Source organism: Lynx canadensis, chromosome C1, assembly GCF_007474595.2.
Source record: "Lynx canadensis isolate LIC74 chromosome C1, mLynCan4.pri.v2, whole genome shotgun sequence".
NCBI lineage: Eukaryota > Metazoa > Chordata > Mammalia > Carnivora > Felidae > Lynx > Lynx canadensis.
In genome coordinates this window covers 141,794,887-141,816,811 of record NC_044310.1, presented here as the reverse complement: position 1 = coordinate 141,816,811, position 21,925 = coordinate 141,794,887, and the positions used below count along the sequence as shown (strand labels likewise).

General features: G+C 38.7%; 1 protein-coding gene across 25 annotated transcripts in view; it reads left to right on the top strand.

Moving 5' to 3' along the window:
* Positions 1–7,509: 7,509 nt before the first annotated feature.
* Positions 7,510–21,925, top strand: part of NEB (nebulin) — a 219,632-nt gene continuing 205,216 nt past the window's right edge. For 24 of the 25 annotated variants that reach the window (XM_030325689.1, XM_030325687.1, XM_030325693.1 and 21 more), the window contains exons 1-9: positions 7,510–7,590; positions 8,211–8,295; positions 8,821–8,886; positions 12,496–12,537; positions 14,193–14,414; positions 16,431–16,538; positions 17,015–17,119; positions 17,822–17,926; positions 18,598–18,702. In XM_030325689.1, coding sequence (XP_030181549.1) covers positions 8,851–8,886; positions 12,496–12,537; positions 14,193–14,414; positions 16,431–16,538; positions 17,015–17,119; positions 17,822–17,926; positions 18,598–18,702 — 723 coding nt within the window. In that variant the 5' untranslated portion in view covers positions 7,510–7,590; positions 8,211–8,295; positions 8,821–8,850. The remainder of the gene's footprint in view (positions 7,591–8,210; positions 8,296–8,820; positions 8,887–12,495; positions 12,538–14,192; positions 14,415–16,430; positions 16,539–17,014; positions 17,120–17,821; positions 17,927–18,597; positions 18,703–21,925) is intronic. The other variant, XM_030325669.1, reaches the window with a different exon arrangement.

The following is a 21,925-nucleotide window of genomic DNA, read 5'->3' as shown; positions in this document are numbered from 1 at the left end:
CATGGATTTGGGGAAGCAGGTAACACCTGGGTGGCTTCATAATTTGAGAAAGCTCTTATTTACAGCTATATATCCTGCTGAGTTACTGGATCTGCATGTTCCACAATTGAATATGCTTAATTTTACACTGTATAATGCATGTTTCTGATGTATTTCCGTTTTGCTAATATCTGATTGCCTTAAAGCTCTACACTATATAGAAGAGAGTAGCACCTTGAAAGGTCAGTATATATCATTTTCTACTCCTTAGCTAGGCATTCAGTGTCATCCATAGCATAGCTTCTACTCTATAGTCTTCCATTACTTCTCTACATATATCTTACTCGGTCTAAACCAAATATGCCACACACTTTCCCACCTCTATGTGATTGTCCATACTATCTATAATCCTGGAAAGCTCTTCTTCCTGTAATGTCCAACTCTTAAAGTTCTTTCCAAAATTTTCTCAAAATGCTATGTCCTTGCTTGGGATTCAAGATGGCTGACTGAGCACCCACATTTATTTTCACCCTTCTCAAACTCCTAATGAATGTCATAAAAAAAGTTAATAATAATAATAAATGATAAATCAGTAATAAAAAAGAAACTTGATAAGTAGCAGCTATTAGAAATTCTATACAAATCTCATTTACAGTGAAAATAAATGCTTTCATATACCTAGGAATACACTTGTACTGCTTGATGTACAAGATCTATATAAAGAAAACCTTAAACCTTTACTGATGGATGTAAACAAGAATCTCGATAGCAAGATTAAATTATGAAAGTGGTCAATTCTTGCAAAATAAATCCACAAATTCAATTCAATCATTAAAAAATAATCCAAGGATAATTTTTGTGAAACCTGATAAGCGAATTCTTAGTACTTCTAAAAAAACAAAAGTGTAAATAGCCAAGTGAATTTTAGAAGAATGAGGGTAGCTTGCCCTACAGATATAAAACATACTAAAGAGATATAATAATTAAAACAGCATGATACTGACTTAGGAAGAGTCAAATAGATTGGGGCATCTGGGTGGTTCCATTGGTTAAGCGTCTGACTTCAGATCAGGTCATGATCTCACGGTTGTGAGTTTGAGCCCCACATCGGGCTCTGTGCTGTCAGCATAGAAATAAGTCAGTCAGAGAAAGACAAATACCAGATGATTTCACTCATATTTGGAATTTAAGGAACAAAACAAACAGATAAGCCCCTCTCCCACTCTTAAATACAGAGAACAAACTGGTCGTTACCAGAGGGGAAGTGGATGGGGGCAGGGGGGAGACATAGGTAAAGGGGGATCAAAAGTACATTTATTGTTGGGGTGACTGGGTGGATCAGTCGGTTGAGCTTCCGACTTCGGCTCAGGTCACGATCTCACGGTCCATGAGTTTGAGCCTCGCATCAGGCTCTGTGCTGACAGCTCAGAGCCTGGAGTCTGCTTCAGATTCTGTGCCCTTCTCTCTCTCTGCCCTCCCCTGCTCATGCTCTCTCTCGCCCTCTCTCTCTCAAAAATGAATAAACATTAAAAAAAAATCTTTAAAAGAGTACGCTTATTGTGATGAGCACTGAGTAATGTAGAGAATTGTTGAATCATTATATTTTACACTTAAAACTAACATTGTATGTTAATTATACTTCAATAAAAAAAGAAAAAAGTTAAAATTTATATCAAATATCAAAGACAAGAAGAGCGAAAACTCTCATAAGGATAAAACATGAGGTGGGAGGACTTGCTTTTCCAGATATCAAGGCAGATCAGAAAGCTACAGAATTAATACAGTGCGGTATTGGTGCAGGGATAGACAAATAGATCCATGGACAAATAGACAAATAGACCAGTGGATAGGGTAGGGAGCCCAGAAAAAACTCATACATATCTGGAAAAAAAATTGATAGCAGAGGAGGAATTTCACCCAGTGGGGAAACAATGGAATTTTTGATAAAAGTTGCTGGCACAATTGGCTATTGATATACAAAAAAATAAAATTAGATCTCTTGTTCATACCATATCCAAAAACATAAAATTTCCAGGGTGATTAAAGACTTAAATGTGAAAGGTAAACTCCAAGCTTAAAAAAAAATTTTTTTTACATTTATTTATTTTTGAGAGACAGAGGGAGACAGAGCACAAGTGGGGGAAGGGCAGAGAGAGAAGGAGACACAGAATCCGAAGCAGGCTCCAGGCTCTGAGCTGTCAGCACAGAACCTGATGCGGGGCTCGAACTCATGGACCACAAGATCATGACCTGAGCCAAAGTCGGACGCTCAACCAACTGAGCCACCCAGGTGCCCCAAACTCCAAGCTTTTAGAAGAGTATATAGGAACATATCTTCGTGATCTTGGGGTAGAAGGATTTTTATTCTCCTAGTCATGAAGGAGAAAATTGATGAAGTTTACTACATGAAAATTAAGAACTCCTGTTCATCAAATTCCAGTATAAGAATAATAAAAAGACAAGCCACAGAGAGGAGGAAGATATTTGCAACACATATAACTATCAAAGGATTATTATCTAGAATAAAGAGCAATAGGCCAGCAACTGAGAAAAATGGGGGAGATTTAAACAGACACTTCTCAAAAAACACTAGAACACCCAAAAGTCTAATAAATGTGTGAAAAGAAGTTTAACTTTACTAGCAAGTCACAGAAATGCAAATTAAGACCATAAGATTATACTACTACGCACTTATCAGATAGACAAAATTTAGAAAGCTTTATCTCTTTTATCTCAAGGGGTAGGCAAGTTAGGAGCATACATGACTGTTGAGAACATAGATTGGTACCAATAGTGGAAAACAGGTAGTATTATTTATTAAAGTTGAAGATGAGCATATTCTTTGACCCATAATTTCCGCTCCTACTTACTGGTCCGCTTAGCTGCTCCTCTCGTACTTACTCTGATCATTTAATTGTTTATGACCACCAGAGTCCATGTACAAGAGTGTTCAGTTTACCTAGTATCTAGTTCTTAATTGACAAAAGCTGGAAATACTCAGTTCTGCCTCAACAGTAGAAGAGATAAATAGAAATAGTCATATATGGATATTCTATAATAATAACAAGCAACAGACATGATATTAAGTGAAAAGTAAAGTTATAAAAATTGCATATAGCATTAATCCATTATGTAAAATTTAAAAATAGACAAAACTAAACTATATTGTTTAGGAATGCATACAGATGTGGTAAAACTAAAAACAAAAGAAAGGAAATTATTACTGTCAAGGTCAGGATAGAAATGACCTTTCTGTGCCTGAGTGGTAATTACATGGATGCTTACTTTACCATCATTTGCTAAACTGTATACATAAGTTCTTTAAAATTTTCTGTTTATTATACTTCACAATAAAAAACAAAATCAAATAAAGTAAAAAATAAAAATAAAAACCCAGAAAGTAAAAATAAAAGAAGACAAGAAAAATCACAAAGACTCTAGAAACAGACATACACGCTTGTTCAATGTGTGCTGAACGTGGCATTTCCAATTCAACTCGTTCAATAAGTAGTGTCAAAACTAGAAAGTAGGGATTGCCAGATTTGACTGCAAATAAATTTAAATCATCTCTATGGCCACGGACACCACAAACAACTTGGAGAAAATACTTACAACACCTATAAGACACAAATGACTAATATCCATATGTTAAGAATGCTTACAAATCAGTGTAACAGGGGAGATATAGTCAATACACAGAATGAAAGATACAAACAATGTATTTGAATTGTTTCAAATATGAAACAATAATAAATTTTATTAGAATTTGATAAAGTACAAAATAGAAAAACATAATATATATACAGGGAAATTTAAAATAATCACAATATAATCATTTGTAAAATTATATACTAAACTTAATAAGCCATAAAATAATTACAAAATATAAGAGCTAAGGAAGTCATTAAAGGCTAAGTCTCCTTTTAGCTTTACCATTCTTTATACTTACCCTCATAGTCTCAAAATGGCTGCTCTGTCCCCTGACATTACATCTGTGTTCTAGGCATAGACAAGGGAAGAATGGCAAGAGGACTATAGTACACGCCAGCTGAATCTGACCCTGCATATCGGTAGAATCGTACCTTTCCCAGAAGCCTTATTCTCTAGAATTACACTCAAATCTTACTGCCAAAAATGACACAGTTTACCCTTAACTCTCAGGGATTTATGGAAGAGTGTGTTTTTAAAATGAGCATATTTCTGTGCCAAACTAAATTATGATTTTGTTAATAAGCAAGAAGTGGAGCATATATATTGCTTAGTCAACTAGAGGTGCTGTGTGAAGGAAACACCTAGAACAGTGCTTGGTACATTGTATATACTCAATAAACATTAGTTAGATAAAGGAATGGGAATTTGTTTTTTTTTTTAATTTTTTTTAATGTTTATTTTTGAGACAGAGACAGAGCATGAATGGGGGAGGGTCACAGAGAGGGAGACACAGAATCAGAAGCAGGCTCCAGGCTCCAAGCTGTCAGCACAGAGCCCGACGTGGGGCTTGAACTCACGGACTGTGAGATCATGACCTGAGCCGAAGTCAGATGCTTAACCGACTGAGCCACCCAGGCGCCCCAGGGAATGGGAATTTGTATGTTATGATCTACATAATCCCCAGAATGACAGGGAAGGGGGATCAAGATGAGAACCCAGGACCAGCTACAGAGGAAATTAGTGCAGGTTGAACAGAAGGCTCCCTGAAGTCTAGGATGAAATGGATACAATTATGGAATGTTACTTGAGGTCACTGAAAGTACTGACAGCAGATTTAGACGTAAAGTTTGAAGTAGTTAGTGATCTATCTCTAGAGTTGCGCTGGTCAACACCTCAGCCACCAGCCACATGTGGCTAAGTTTAAATTAAAGAAAAAATATAACAACTCAGTTCTGCAGTCAGAGTCACATTTTGAATGTGAAGCTAGTGGCTACCATACTGGATGGGGCTGGGATAGGATGTTCCCATCATTGCAGAAAGTCCTATTGAATACTGCTTGTCTAGAAGAAAGAATTAAGCCAAGGGAAAAGAGGGTGGGGAGAAATACCAATTCCCAGAAAAACTAACTCTTGTGCAGGAGAAGGAAAAGAATCATAATATATGGGGCTCCTTTGTGAATAAACTTTGCTAATCATAATAATATAAACATTGAATTCTGAATTCCATAAGTAGAACTTAATTGGGAGGTTGCAGGGCTGAGAGGAGGCTTGTGTCTGGTAAGGGTGGGCGTTCGTGTGGAAGAGAGCTAAAGCTTCACCTTCCAAAGTAGAAACCTAACAGATAATGCTTCTGACCAAAAAAAAAAAAAAAAAAAAAAAAAAAAAAAAAAAAATCAGAAGAGAGCAATCTAGACACTTTGTTAAATGCGTAGAGAAAAATAACAAAAGATTTGGCTAAAAGAGTTAAAACGATTGTCTCCAGAGAGGGAAAAATAGAGGACCAGGGAACCGATTTAGGAACGAGCCTCGCAAAACTATGTGATTCTCAAATGATGTGCAGATATGATTGGATTAACATAATTAATAAAACAGAATAAACTGTAGGACAGTTACAGAATAAACTGTTACAATGCCACCTGCTCCATCAAGTCTCTTCTGGTCCGCAGTCATGATTCGTCTATACTTTGGTATTTAGGAATGCATCATCTGAAAGTCTGCTCTTGGCACCTAACTGCACCATGCCTTGCTTTGCAGTCCATTATACAAGTTGATAGTCAAACTCCTATTGATTCATAAATTCTTAGACCAACTATCGCCTGATTTCATAAGCATCACAATATTTCAGTCTAATACAGAGTAAAGCATGAAGACTCCAATAAAATGTGTAAAAATGTTGGGGTGCCTGGGTGGCTCAGTTGGTTGAGCGTCCGATTTCAGCTCAGGTCACGATCTCTCTGGCTGTGAGTTCAAGCCCCACATCAGGCTCTGTGCTGACAGCTCAGAGGCTGGAGCCTGATTTGGATTCTGTGTCTCCCTCTCTCTCTGCCCCTCCCTCACTCATGCTCTGTCTCTGTCTCTCTCTGTCAAAAATAAATAAACGTTAAAAAAATTTTTTTAAATGCTAATAATAATTTAGAAATAATAATAGTTAACATCCATGGAGCACTTAGGATATGCAAGGCATATTATAAGAGCTTCCTACCAGTAAACCAGGTGTCAATTTATTCTTCTTCCACAGAGTAGGCCATAGATAGGGCAGAAAAATAGAGCAGCTCTTCCATACCCAGGGGACGTAGTTCCAGATTAGCATTAGAATGTCTATGCTTTTTTTTTTCTTTTTTACTTATATGATTTTGTGCTATGTGTTTTAAAAAATGGGCCTGTATTATTTTTCAATTTAACACCATCTTTTAAAACACATAACGAATAGTAAGTCAATTGTAGTTTACATCTGCTGGCGGAGTGATCTCACGTTACACGCATGTCACTTGGTCATAGAACCTGTGAAAACATAGAAAACGAACAAGGTATAATCAGTTAAATGATAAAATGATGTGTCAATTTTATTTACCGCCATATGAATCACAGAAGGGGGAGGGGAGAGGTACATATGTTTGAAATGTGAGAATACTTACTAACAGCTAAAAAAGAGCTATTACAATATGTTTAATCCCAAATCCATGTCAAGACACGAGTGACCCACAGGGTTTTTGCCTTGGTACAGAGGAGTAGAGGGAGTTTAAATCTGTGAAAATTGTCTTTAGATAGAAAATTGTTAGGTAATTTTTACAAACTCAATGTCATACACTCTGACTTACCTAAGAGAGCATTAGCTTCTCCTACTAATTTACTGATTTTGATTTTACCTGCAATTGTGTTTGGAAATTGAACACTTTTGTGCTTGCATTCACACTTTGCCTCTAGAAGCCACCTGACAAAAAGGAAAATCAGAAACCCAGTTACATATGAGAGAGGCTCTTCATTCCCAGCACCTGGCACTACTTAAGAAGGGAGAAGAAAATGAGTATGGTCTTGGCACCCCCCTCTGGTTTAGTAACAGAAAAATGATGGGGCCTATGCTCTCTAAATACACCCTGTGGTTATCTAGGGTCACATCAAATATTTTCACCTGTCATTTCATTTTATCATGACTTTAAACATTGTTTCGCCAACTTGTTGTTTCATGAATTTTATTCCTTTATTTCTTTCACATTGACTCCTGAAACTTACCTGTAGCTCACCTGGTGAGCTGTACAAAAGGGGACAAATGACATGAAGAAAGCAGCTACAGAAGGGTCACAGCCCCTCCAAGACATGCTTATTTTATCCTAATTTTTTTTACGTGAATATGGTATTAAATAGGGTTGCAGAAAATAAGAGATTAAACCTAAATTTGAACTCCATATGCTGGAACTTAGGTAAAATTCCATTACATTTGAATAGTTCTAAGCAAGCAATTTATTACCCTTTATCCTTTAGTGGAATTGATGAACAGGTGGTTTTTAGAAGATCACTCAGTATATTTAGCTTCTGAAATTCGAGCGACTCAGGGTCTGATTGGCTGCTGTTGCCACGTGATAATTGGGAGCCCAGGCACCAAGCTCGCTCTTGCCTGGGGTTCTCAGGAGGGGAGAGTTGGGAGAGGCTTTGCTGCTGAGGAAATTGATTTGATAGAGTAAAGGTAAGGCCAGTTTATGGCTTTTTCTGACATATTCTTTCTGGAGATGTTCTGCAGTTTCCGTTAAGTATTTTCCAAAGTTTGGGGTCATAACTGGGGAAGTTAGTGATGAAAGTGTGACTAGAAGAGCTTGTGACCCTATTGCCCTACTCAGGCCCTACTTACATCTGCCATGTGGTGTGTGATTAGAGTCAAGTCCTCTACTAACCAGCTTACTGCTTGACTGAGTTGGCTTTCTCGTCCAAACAGAAAAATTTTTAAAAATGTTTTGCCTTTGATTTTTTTTTTTCTAAATATATTAGGATGAAAAAGGATCTATGTTCTGCATTCCTATATTTATCCTGTTCTACTGGGCTTCATTTGCCTCAGAAGGAGTGGCAGTTTCGCCAGCTTAACAAAACCAGCCATGGCGGGGTATTGGTTTACATGGCAAATATCTTTGGGCGAAGGGACAGCTGCTCCAAGTCATCATCCACTTTTATCAGGAGAGTCCCACTCTCTGGCGTCAAACTAAGAAGGCCTTGGGAGATCCTTTCGTTAGTTCCTGAATTAGAAGCTTGGGCCAAAGACCCACAATCTTACATATACTTCAATCAGTGCTTTAAACATTTCCTATTTTTCAGGTTTGAGGAAGAGCTACAGAAACAGAAGAGAAAAATCCATAGAAGCCAATGGTGTTCGGGGGAGAAATAACCCCATTGCCTTGAGGTTTCTATTTGTTTTTCTAAAACGGTTGATTTGTTTTTCTGTGTTCTAATTTCAAGCGTAGGCTAGAATGCTACCATGTATTAGAGCGGCGTGGGGACCAAAAGCAGCCCTCTTAGAATTTTGATGCTGGGGGAAAATTCTAATTTCTGGGAGCCAAGCTGACCTCCCTCTCACTAACGCTTTTGCTTGAAAATGTCTTTCGGCAAGTATTTAGAAATAGAAATACTCTGTTTCTTTGAATCCAAACCCTCTCGCTTTCTTCCCTCAACTTCCTTTTGCAAGTTTTACAATGAACTCAATTGATCCCGTAGCTAGAAGTACCAGTACTTACCACGTTCCTGAGGGAATCAAGAGAGAGTAATTTGAAGCCTCAGTTGTTTAGACCTGTATTTAAATATCTTGCTTAGCCTCCAAAAATCTATGGGTATGTAGGCTGGAGAAGTCTTAAATTCTGTTTTTGTAATGTTATGATTTCAGTCCTAGGGAGAGATTCTAATGTGTTTCTATTTTTTGGAATATGGCAAGTTTGTAGGGTGCCGCTACTACTCTGGGAAAATGGCCGATGACGAAGAATATGAGGAGGTCGTGGAGGTAAGACTAAAACACCTGACTCTGACAGCCAAGTGTTTTATGTAGCGACAATCAAAGCTGTGTAGGTGAATTAATCACTTGAAAAATACATTGTCTATTATAACTTCACAAAGACGCATTATTAAAGCATGAGAAAGGAATATTTTATGTTCGGTTTCACTATAATTATGTGGGATTTAGAATTGAAAAGAAATATCACTGTTTCCCACTTGTGCTTTTCTTTAAACTCTCAGAAAAAACATGGTGTGGGGGAAAGGAGGGTTTTAATTTGTCTTCTAAAACTCCTTCTTTCCCACCTGCCAACTCTCCTGATCAAAGGGACAGAGGAGATGAAGAGAAAGTTCCAAAAACTGAACTCTATTTTTTAGTTTCTGCAGAGCAATAGGGAAAAAAGAGCTATTTGCTCTTTGCTTCAACCAGCTGATCCTCTATAGGGTGATATGGATTCAATGTTCAGAATAAGATATATGAGATTATACACATATGTGAGACTATATATACATATATATATGTAAATGTGCACACATACCTGTAAATAGAAATTTGCCGTACTAGTGACATTTGGAGCCAATCAGGATGTCAATCGGGGTCAGCTTTCTGACCAATCCTATTATATTTACCTAAGGGAATGAGACTAGCTTTTGCTTTTAAATTTGGGGGTGGGGGGGAGGAAAGCAAAGACCGAAGTGGACATCTTAAAAAACTTCCTCTGGACATCTGACACATTTTACAAAGCTGGTAATTGTTTGTTTTATAAAAATTTTAAAATCACGTTATGGTTTTTCTTCACCAGCTCTTGCCTTCAGCTTTACATTCTAGAAATAAAACCTAAAGGCTTAGGGGCTATAATCCATATAAATATATTGCCATTGAATCTGAAAGTGCTTGATACTTCATAATTAATGATGATCTAAACATATGAAAATCTCCGAGTGCCGATGATACTTGGAGGTAGTTTTGAAAATCTGTGCTTCTTCATCAGAATGAAATTAAGAGCTACCCAGAACCAAATTCCAAATTAAAGTGCCAAAATTTGTCTTTGGAAGATTATTTTAGCGGCCAGTTTATGTTTAGATGAAGAAAAATTTGTTATTCTACAAATAAAATTGCTTTTATTATTGAAGGATCTAGGGAAAAAAAACACAGAATGAATCTCCTACAGTAGAACTTTCCACCTCTCTGGCTTAAGTGCCAAAGGCTACATTCTCAGTGTTCAGTATTATCACTGGTGTTATTGTTTTACATATGTCCCTATGGATCAGAATAATGTCTATTAAAACATTGACACAATTATACGTTAAATTGTCTTCCCTATGGTGGTAATACCAGTGATAATTTTTAGCCTCCAACTTAAAAAAAAATCCCTTGTTTTTCTTAAAATAATTGTATTCATTGGTCACTGGAAGTTATCCTCAGTGCTAGACTTGATTGATTTAACTAGATGTCATAAAAACGGAGGGGACTATTTTTATTTTTAGGCATCTCATCCTTGCCATTTTGTTCCTAGTACTGCTTCTGGGTCTGACCAGCAGTTGCTAAATGGATAGACTTCCTGCCAGAGAGTGTTCAACCAAGGGCTCTCTGACCTCAGAAAAGATGCCATGAAGAACGGGATGGTGGTAAATTTGAGAAGATGGTCAGGGAAGAGTTCAAAAACAAGAGCTAGCTTTAAAAATATATCTTCTGGGGACCTTGGACATCTAAATAAAATTGTGCTATCCATCTCTATTCAAACTTAAACTTGGATTTGGGGCGCCTTGGTGGCTCAGTCGGTTAAGCGTCGGACTTCGGCTCAGGTCATGATCTCACAGTCCGTGGGTTCGAGCCCCACGTCGGGCTCTGTGCTGACAGCTCAGTGCCTAGAGCCTGCTTCGGATTCTGTGTCTCCCTCTCTCTCTGACCCTCCCCCGTTCATGCTCTGTCTCTCTCTGTCTCAAAAATAAATAAACATTAAAAAAAATTTTTTTTAACTTGGATAGAAAGGACAAGAAGCAAGGATGTACTATCTAATTAGTGGCACAGCTCTAAAAAAAGTGAGATTTGGCATATATGTTAATGCCAACTATTTGGGTAACATTACTTTTTTTATAAGCTTCTTTCTGAGATACATTTACTAATGGTGAGAGTCCAGCAAAGGTAAAGTTGGATAGCTCCCAAAGATCTGCTTTTGCTTGGGGGCTCAGAAAATCCAAAATAGTTGTGAATCATTCATTTTAGTTTAAAATTTCTTCTCGAGTCACTGATGTTTTGTGTGGCCACAGGCATGGCTGTGTGTGGATCAGCATTAAACAGTATTCCCTAAAATGTCCAAATGATATTTCCCGTGTGACGAAGGCACAGGCATATAAAAGAGAAATTCTCTGTCCTTTCGGAGTTTGTGGTTTCTGTCGCTCTGTGTAAGGACACACTGACAGAATTAGATTTTAAACTAAAGAAATAGTACAGGAGCAAAGAAAGCCCAAGAGTAGGTGACATTAGGTAAATTTTCTCCTATCTTCCTGCAGACGAAATAGAGCCTGCGGCCTATTGACAATGGTTAAATAACTTGATGAGCGCTCACTGAACCAAGGGGCAAAAGAACAGAGGCCAACTGAGGGAAATTAAGAAGTCAGTGTTTTACCCTCTCCCTGAGTATGTTTTGGTGGCAGGGAAAAGAAAAAGGAAGCATAAAATGTTATACGTTTTGTTGATTGAGAAAATGAGCCAAATGTTTCCTTTTTATCCCTTTCCTTTGTGCCTCGGCCTGAGGCTTTGCTTCTTGCTGGGTGAGGCTGGGGGAAAGATTCCACTCCCCTTACGCATCTGAAACAAAATGTCAGCCAGTTCCCATCAGCATCTATTTATTGCCAGTGATGTCAGAAGTAGAACAAAAGTAGGTTTGATTTCAAATCCAGGCTGCAGGCACCTCGCAGCCGTCAGCTACAAACTGCAGCCTAACTTTCCCACATCTTGTGCTGAGAAATCTTTGCATGTTTTCACTCTCCCCTTGGCATTTGTAAATTTTCACATTTGCATCCTTTCAAGACCATTGTGCTATGAAAGGATACACCCCGCACTCTGGAAGAAACTTTCATTCCTTAGTAATCAGGAGGGTGTACGGATAATCGAGATGTGTATATGCTTTCGGGTCTATTATTTCCATGATACAATCCAGTTAAAAATGTTATTCACATTGAGGTTTCTGTTTCGTTTTATTGTTAGTCACAAATAGTTATGGCAAGTTTTTTTTTTTTTTTTTTTTTCTGCCCAACCCACATACTCAGGATATTGTTAGTATATTTTTTCTGCAAATTCTGCCCTGGGTACTGTAAGAAAAAGTCTTACCTTGTCTCAAGTTAAATAACTGCCCCTAATAAATAATCAGCCTCAGACACCTTTCTCATCACCCTGCATCTCCTTGCCTTGTCTGGTAGCATTCACTTTAACTCCCCTGAAGTTTCACAAAGCTAAAATGGGTCCCAAAATATGAAGACGCTCCCTTGTGTACTTGCTTCCCACAGATAGTGCACACTGGCTGAGCTAGTGAAATAATCCAGTGGTTCAGCTGAGGCAGAGGAGAGGTGATTTCTGCTTTGTTCTCATGATAATTCCTTTGTGCTCTATTTATAGTACTACACAGAAGAGACAGTCTATGAAGAGGTGCCAGGAGAGGTAAGACCCAACCTGTGTCTGCATGAACTGCATGCTGATTAAAGCAGGTAGAGCCTTCCCCTCTCACAGACCTCCAGGGCTACAGGAGCTGGCAAAGGGAGAATCTGAGAAGAATCCCTCACCTACGTGTGCCCAGCAGCAGATGATACAAGAATGAATGCTACTTGTTTGACAGAATACGTCCCTGTTCTTGCTATTGAACGTATCCAAAGTGATTGGGGATCATTCCCCCATTGTTCATGTAGTATTTTTGGTGTAGGTGGTGCTCATTAAAGCAATATCAATGGCCATCACCACTCTATGACTGCAGCAATCACATAGCCTTGGACATACGATTTGCATGGGAACCAGCTGTTTTATTATATAGAGTTGTAACTTGTGGGGCACCATCTCTGCCAACAGGGACAGCACCGCGAAGCCTACGTCCCTGATGATGCAGTGAAGTGCCACTTAGATTTTAGCACATTAGGAATTCTAAGAAAGCCATTCCCATAGATATTCCAAGGTGGAACTTTTTTTCTAAGGTGAAATCCCTCACTCACGCTTTATTTTCTGAATAGAGCGGTTTTTCTTGATTGTGACAAACAGGGATGGCTATCCCTGGAGCCTGCTCCAAGAGCCTGTGATTGCGTGAAACCTAACATTTGTAGATGCTGTGAACTGGTTCATTTCTCACCATCAACCGTACATCAGTAATGGCAGAAAGCTACCTATTAGCAATGATCTGACAACACTAGGGGAAGTTGTCGTAGAGGTACAATTTCCTTGTTACTTAAGTTTCTCTTCATCATTTGGTACAGATGATATTAGCTGTGAAGGAAATCATGCTGTGAGATGGATTGAAGACTTGTCTGCTTACCTTCTTTTCTTACATCCAGTATTTTTAACCTTGGACCACACCCAAACTTTGGGCCTTAGTTTCTTCCACTATACAGCCTGTTGTAAGAAACAGTCATTTCCCACCTACCGCATGCATAGGACTGTTGTAAGGATAATTACCCCCTTATGTGGTCATCGTTATCCGTGTCCACCTAAGCATTTATTGGTGTAAATGGCACTCCGATTCAGATTAATTAACTGACTAAACCAAAAGAATGGTAATCACTTGTAATACTGATGTGATTCATTCTTTGGAATTCATTATTCTTTGTGTTAGACTGCAGGGGAGAATGCCTAAAGACCTGGGGAACAAGCAACCAACTTCTTAGACTCATTTGCAAGTGAATATAAAATCAAGAATTTGAGCTTTATTTGATCATCTTATCTTTTGTTCTTTGATCCCACGTTTGCTTTTACTTTACCTAGACGATTTAAGATTTTAAATGGTTAAGAATACTGTATTTCTGATTTTCATCCAACCTTAAGGGGTTTGGGTTCTTTTCTACAAATGGAATGTTAAGGCCCTGTAGCAAATTACTAAGGAGTAAACTTTTTGTTCCACGCCATCTTGGACAGTCAGCATTCAGATTTATGTAACGTGATGTACCTTCATATGGACCAAGTGTATGATTTCCTGCTTTGACTGGCTTTAAATATGTAGGAATAACACTAGGAATGTAAGTCTGACTCGAGGTCAGAATAATGTGTATATACAAGATCGTGATATCACGGTTTTTACTTACATAACAATGTTGAACTGCATGTCATATTTTCAGACAATAACAAAAGTCTATGAAACTACGACAACAAGGACAATCACATCTGACTATGAGCAATCAGAAACTTCCAAACCGTCACTGGTACAGCCAGTATCGGCACAGCCAGTACCAGCCAAGCCAGTGGAGAGGAAGAGGGTTATCCGGAAGAAATTGGATTCTTCTAAGTTCATGACGCCCTACATTGTACACAGTCAGAAAATGCAGGATCTCTTTAGCCCTGTAAGTTTCAAACCATTTCTGCTAATCTGGCTTTATTAGTGAGAAATTACTGATCTCTACCAACTCTGTTTTGGATGCTAGCTGGATTTTGTTTCTCAACCTCCTATAAGACAACAACTTATTCTGCAGAAATATAAGCTCTTGTGACTCTTTAATTTTCCTTTCCTCTAATTCATTTGCACCATTGCAGTATCAGGGAAAACATCCTTTCTGAAATTATTCCCACAAAATAAGCAGAAGGCCAATCGTACAGCATTTATTGGTATTTAATCACAATTTGTTAGCCAATCTAGAATAATGAAGTCCTGAATATATTCAGTTGAAATCAGTTCAAAGAAGCTAAATAACGTCTAATTAAAACTATGCCTGAGCAGGATGCCCCTAAAGTAGACTAGTTAACAATATGTAAAACGATCTTTAAGAGTTGTATAGCGAAGAAGAATGTGTAGTTCAGAACACCAGGATCAGAGTAAGAACTCCTCTGAAATGAGGATTGGAATGTTCGACTATACCCCAGAACAGTGGATTTTAACTGTGGCCGCACATTGGGATCCTCTGGGAGGTTTAGAATTATGGATACCCAGGCTGTTCTGGTTTTATCCGCGGTTGGGACCTGTGCATAAAGATTTTTAAAAGCGGCCCAGGTGGCTCTAATGTGCAGCCTTAGTCCAGAATCACTGCTGTTGAAGGTCCCTGGTCCTTAACTTTCCATGTACGGTTAGACTGTAACAAGTTACATTGACTGGAAGCAGATTGGATCTCATTTATTGATTGCCCTTGTGGGCTGAGGTCTCACTAGGTGACATAGCCTCCAGCAGCTGTAAAAAAACGAAAAGCAGCTCAGGGGAACATTGGATTATATAGGACTAAATGCTTATGTCAAAAGCATCCTGTTGCGATTGGTCAGTAAATATTTATGTCTGGTTTAGTGTTAACTCCTGGGGACTATTTGGTAAATTTCTAGTTCAGAGTCTCGATCTAAAACCTAGTTTTCTGGGGCGCCTGGGTGGCGCAGTCGGTTAAGCGTCCGACTTCAGCCAGGTCACGATCTCGCGGTCCGTGAGTTCGAGCCCCGCATCAGGCTCTGGGCTGATGGCTCAGAGCCTGGAGCCTGTTTCCGATTCTGTGTCTCCCTCTCTCTCTGCCCCTCCCCCGCTCATGCTCTGTCTCTCTCTGTCCCCAAAAAAATAAATAAACGTTCAAAAAAAAAAAAAATTAAAACCTAGTTTTCTAAGACTTTGATCTGTAAAAACAAGATTATTTTGCCTCCTTTATCCTTGTGGTATTCAGCAAAAATAGAAATTTTTTTGTCAGTTTGTTGCCATAAAGTCTCAAATTCTGACACTAATATCCTAGAACTTCTGCTAGCTTGAAGAAAATGTTGTCGAAGGTTTATAGTGTTTTTTAAATGGTTACTGATAAAATCAAGAGTATAATTTAGATTGCTGACTACATTCAAGAGTACTATTGAAGCATTAATAATGATAAATTATACACGTTGTTATTAAAGTGAGAACTCTGTATATTTACCAGAAATAACAAAATTGCATTCCTTTTCAAAATACTCCATAATTCAGACTTTCCATTAATTCAGCTGGTGTCTCAGCTATCTGAACCACTGAGATTGAACTCCTGAATGGAATATTTTTGCATTGTATTAGCAATCAAATCTTTTCAGATAATTTCTATATTTGCTAAAATTATTGAGGTTCTGGCTTTTTATGTGTGCATTTATGTGTGCAATAAAAACATTGAGAGAATCATTTTGGCATTTCCAAGACAATAGTCTGTAATAAAATTTCTACTGTCTCAAGTATCCAACTGTGTTTAGGAAGAGCAATTAACAAATCTATTTTAGTTTTTGCTGAGAATCAGGGTAGGGGACAAAAAGCTGTTATAACTGATAATTGTTAGAATTTGCAGGATTTTTTTTAATCTATTGGGGATAAATACATTGCCTGAAATTTCTGCTGCTGTCTTATCAGGTTTTAGGCTAATATCTGATACTCTTTTCAGAATAAATACAAGGAGAAGTATGAGAAAGCTAAAGGACAGCCATACGCCATCACATCCGATACCCCAGAACTTCGTCGAATCAAGAAAGTACAAGATCAACTCAGTGAGGTGGGCTGCATTGCTAAAAGAAAGGAGACAGACATGTCAAAAACATGCCCATCACTGGGAATTGAGGGCTTTAATTGGTGTAGAGAAAATGAGCAGTCGAATTGCTGTGAGCCAGTCCAGAAATCTAGAGGAAGTATTGGCTATAGATTATGTTGCTCTAAACGTGAACCCCAAGAGACCTCTAAAAGCTTGGCTTAGCAAGTTAGCTTAAGAGATACGAGATGGTAAATTCGAATTCACTGTGGTCTTCCATGTAGGAGAGCAGGGAGGCTGAAATTCAGCCAGGAAAGCAGATATGCAATAAATGCAGGGACTCTGCAGATTTTTGGAGATCACGGTTTTCTACCTAAAATGTGGAAAGTCTGCTTTGTGGTGCAGACGTTGAGTCATTGGGTTAATGCCCTTTTGTTAGAAGATACCCTTTAGTATACTCACATGTGCATGCCTGTCATGAACTCTGTATATTATTTCTGCAGGTTAAGTATCGAATGGATGGCGATGTTGCTAAAACTATCTGTCACGTAGACGAAAAAGCAAAGGACATTGAACATGCAAAGAAAGTGTCGCAGCAAGTCAGTAAGGTGAGGTCATGTTATGGATGGCTGGGATGCTAAGTAGCACGTAGATTACCTCTACCTGGCCTTAGAGGAGAAAACTGGACAGGCCTGATCCTGCTCACCAGTCTCACTTAAATCCAGGGACCTCATGAGCTCTGGTATCCACACATGTCAGGAAGGCTGCACAGATGACTGAAGTGGCCATAGGACCTATGGTGGATTGGAGAGCATATGCCCTGCAACTCAGCTCCAGGCAGCTGCTATACAGAGTGCAGTCCCGATGTCCCCAAAGTCTCTGATTTATTTTTAAAGAGGCTAGGGAGCTTTATTTTTATGCGAAATGCTCAAATTTCAAATGTAGGCAACTAATTAAAAACATTTAAAAAATAACACGTAAGTCAAAAGAAACACGTTTACTATCCAAATTGAGCCAATGACCAGTAAGATTGCAGCCTTTAAAAGGAATCTATAGAGAATCATAATCATGATTTAGTTAAAAAAAAAATCAGACTTTTCAAGTAAAAGCTTACTAATGCAGGAAAAGTATTATGGGATGTTGACATGGTCAATGTTTTCACAATTGATGCTAGTAAAACACAAAGGCACAAGGGCAGCCTCTTGTGTGAGGACACTTTGATAATGAAAGACTTCACAACACTGTGTTCTCTAAACCCTCATGCCCTTGGGGGAGACATCAACCACACATCCTCTGCTCTTTCTGTCTAGGTTTTATACAAGCAGAACTGGGAAGACACCAAGGATAAGTACCTGCTTCCCCCTGATGCCCCTGAACTTGTCCAGGCAGTTAAGAACACAGCCATGTTCAGTAAGGTAAGAGCTTCTGCTCTGTCATGACTTCTGTCTTCCTATGTCCTTCCAATGTGTAATTTAGAGGAATACCCAGTACTTTTGATAATCGGGAATGCAGTTCCACAGTCTTTTTGTGAGTATCCTTGAGCCATGCAGGTTGCAGGGGTAGGTGTTGGCAAGGGGGAACTGAGAAGAAAGCTGTGGAGTAGAGGAGAGGAGAGGGAACTGGTGGGAGCCTGAGCAACCCTGATGAAGGAACACATGGGGAGAACGAAGATGCACCGGGGAACTGGCTCTGAGAGACCCACAAAGTATAGACCCTGGGCTACACTTTGGGTATTTCTGGCCACCACTCTTACTCAATGTTTATTTTCTGACAGAAACTATGCTAAGTGCCTCCTGGCTCCTTACACTTGGATTAGTACTTGTTGCAGGAAGCAAGTGAAGTCCCAGAGAAGAAACCAAATCAGACACATTTACTCTTCTGAAAATAAGATTTGCGAGGAAAGCAGGACGAGCTATTAATAAATATGACTCTGGGTGGAAAGGGGCAGGTTATCTGTGGATTCTATTTACCTTTGATCTCACCTTGCCCTTGGCTCTTTTTGCTATTGATGGATGAATTCAAAATTGTATATTTCTTGTAAGTGTGAGCTCACTTTCTCATAACTTTTCACTCTTTCCTGATTTAGAAACTGTACACTGAAGACTGGGAAGCTGACAAGAGCTTGTTTTACCCATACAATGATAGTCCAGAGCTGAGGAGGGTTGCCCAAGCCCAGAAAGCCCTCAGTGATGTAAGTAAAATACAGTCAACCTCATTGGCGGGGTGGAATCAGAAGACCTCAGATTGTCTTCTGGCCACATGTTCATTGCAGTTCTTCTTTCGAAAAGACTAAATGTCATTATTGCAGATGAATACATCTAGAATCATTATAATTTATGATGTCTACTTAAATTGGATTTTATAACTTATATTAGGTATAATTTAGTCCAATCTTGTTTTTTCATAGGTGAAGAACCTGAGTCTAAGACCACATAGGTCATTAGTGGCAAAGCCCAGATTAGAGGCCTGGTCTTGTGATCTCAAGACCAGTGTTCTTTCCACTGCAGCATGTGCCCTCTGTCCCCTTGGCTGGAGTTGAAGTTTTTCTGTGACGTCACAGGGGCATTTTTAAAAACCTATTGAGATCATAGCCACTTTCCCAAACATATGAAGTGAAAAATGTTATTGAACTATCCTAATTATGAAGGCTGAATTGTGGTCTGTCCCCCTTTTTCTACGTGGACTGACATACTTGTCCAAACATGTTTGTGTAGTTCGCAAAAAGCTCTTGCCATTGGGTGTACATGGAGGATATTTCAGAGTTAGTAAAAAGTCAGCAGTCCCCTGGCCAGAATTTTAGTATTTTAGACTTTGAAAACAGTTTATTAGAGGAACTAAAGAGCCTAATAGTTTTAGTCCTTAGGTTGAAAGCAGTGGCAGCAGCAGAGAGCCCCACTCGATTCTAGCACTTTCCCTTGTTTTGAGGTTCTTTATTTCTTGACCCCTGGATTTGTTAGCTGCCGTATTGAAAAGACTACTACTCTAGTCTTCAGGAGAGCACCGTTTTATTATTTAACAAGTTGTTTTTCATTCAGTTGTCAACTAAGCCCCCGGAACCTCTTATGCACTGTGAATGTAAGTCAGTTGAAATTTTCAACAAGTCAGTTGAAAATTACTATGATTTACTTCCAGTGGATCTTAGGATCCTATCTTGCCCTGTACTGGAATTATGCATATTCATTTGATGGCATCTCCAGCTTTTGAGGTCTAATTTTTTATTGCCTCTCACTTGATATCATTTGCAAATTTAGTGGATATATTTCTATCTCCATTTGCATATAATTGGTTAAAATATAGCATAGAAATACTCCTATCTTTCCATAGAGTAAGTTAGGAACTAATGAAGCCATAACCAAAATTTAAGGCCGTCTAGTACACAGTACCCATTTTGATGTGTGGGGACCTCTTGCTTCTCTTTTAACTTAGCTTTTCGGTTCTGTATCTCATAAATCTACAATACTGTTGTGTAACCTTTATCAAGTGATCAATAGTTATGTGTTGAGGGGCGCCTGGGTGGCTCAGTCGGTTAAGCGGCCGACTTCGGCTCAGGTCATGATCTCGCGGTCTGTGAGTTCGAGCCCCGCGTCAGGCTCTGTGCTGACAGCTCAGAGCCTGGAGCCTGTTTCAGATTCTGTGTCTCCCTCTCTCTCTGACCCTCCCCCATTCATGCTCTATCTCTGTCTCAAAAATAAATAAACGTTAATAGTTATGTGTTGAAAGTCCATTATGCATGCATACCTAGCAGGATAGAAAAGTATAAGAAGTTTTCATATCCTTTTCCTTGAGAATTTATAATCAGGCTGATAACATGAAAGTGTTATATATTAAATAACATGAAAATTTTTTTGATTTTTTTAATTTTATATTTTTATATTTATATAGAAAGCAAATTCTATAGTCTAATACTTGCTGAAAGACAGGGCACATGCAAACAGTTAGCAAAGGCCATGTGGAAGTGGTAATCCAAAGGGAATGGGCAGTGATGAACAGGAAAGGCTTTTCAAGTAGAGCGAGCACTTGAACAAAGGGACAGAAGTGAAATAAGTCTAGAGAGGGCAAATAAAGTGAATGCTGTGTGTGCCTAGTTAGGAGGCCATGTTTAAGAAACTGGCAGCAGGACCTTGAAAATCAGGCAAAATAGCTTTGACATGATATGTATTCAATAAGAGGTATCATATGATTTTGGTGGGGAAAACAATATGCTAAAAGTAGCAAATGGAAAAATTTTATAGACAATACAGTGCATTGACACTAGAAAAATTGTGATAATTTTAAGAAGGCTATTTTAAGTAATACAGAAGAATTGAAGGGATGACAGGGACAAAGGAGAAGAAGAACGGAATCTGAAGGTAGTAAGTATTGTAAAAGTGTTAAAGACATTGGATATTGGAGATGAAAGAAATAAAGGAGCCATAGAGGAGTTAGTGTGAAAGACTGGTAGTCTGGGTATATAGGGGTACAAGTGGTAAATATGCATTCGTGGAAAAAGAAATGGAGTTGAGATAATGGAACATTCAGATCAAGACATTTTATAGATAAATTAGAAATTTCATACTGTTGCATAGGTGTGAGAGTAGGAAAGAGATTAACATTTGAGAGTCATCAGAATAAAAGTGACAGCTGCAGGCGTGACCATGTATGAGGGAGGCAGAACAGTGTATGGCCAAGGGCAGAGTTTTGGAGGACACCACACTTAGGACATCTGTAAAGGAGCCAGCCACGAACAGAGAAGTTGAAGGACAACCAGGAACTGCCATGTCATGTAAGCCTAGGAAGAGGTTTCCAAGAAGACACTTAATCTCCAAATGTCTCCCTTTACCCATAAAATGGAGAGATGAAGGGACACCTCATGCCACTCCAGTGCTATGGACTTTGAACAGTTAAAATTGGCCACGTATTTTGAGATCTCTCAACAGAGTACATAATGGAGAATATATAACAATGAAGTAAAATCTTCCCATCCTTAGAAAAACTTGGCAGTTAAGGTATGGCCTTTATTTTTTATTTTTTTATGTTTTGCAGATTAACTATGCACTAAGTATCAGATTACCAACATGCCTATTAATAATGTTGTCAGTACCATAAACTTCTACAGTTATTGGGCACAGAACCCCAAGCAAACTGTTGTTCACAGAACATACAACTGGATAGGCATGTAGATTTCAGACTAAGGGCTTGGATTCAGAGGCTTTCTCTCCCTCTCCTGCACCTTCTTCCACTTTCTCTGAACCCTACTTACTATGTTTTTCTTGTTATCTAAGAGACAAAATACTTTGCAAACCCCAAGAGAGTCCTTAAGCTGACCAGAGTGCAGAATTCTAACTATACAGAATTCTGAATAAGGTTCCTGAGAAGTTAGGACTTCCAGATCTGATTTCTCTGAAAATTCTTGACAGAATGTCATAGTTAGTAAG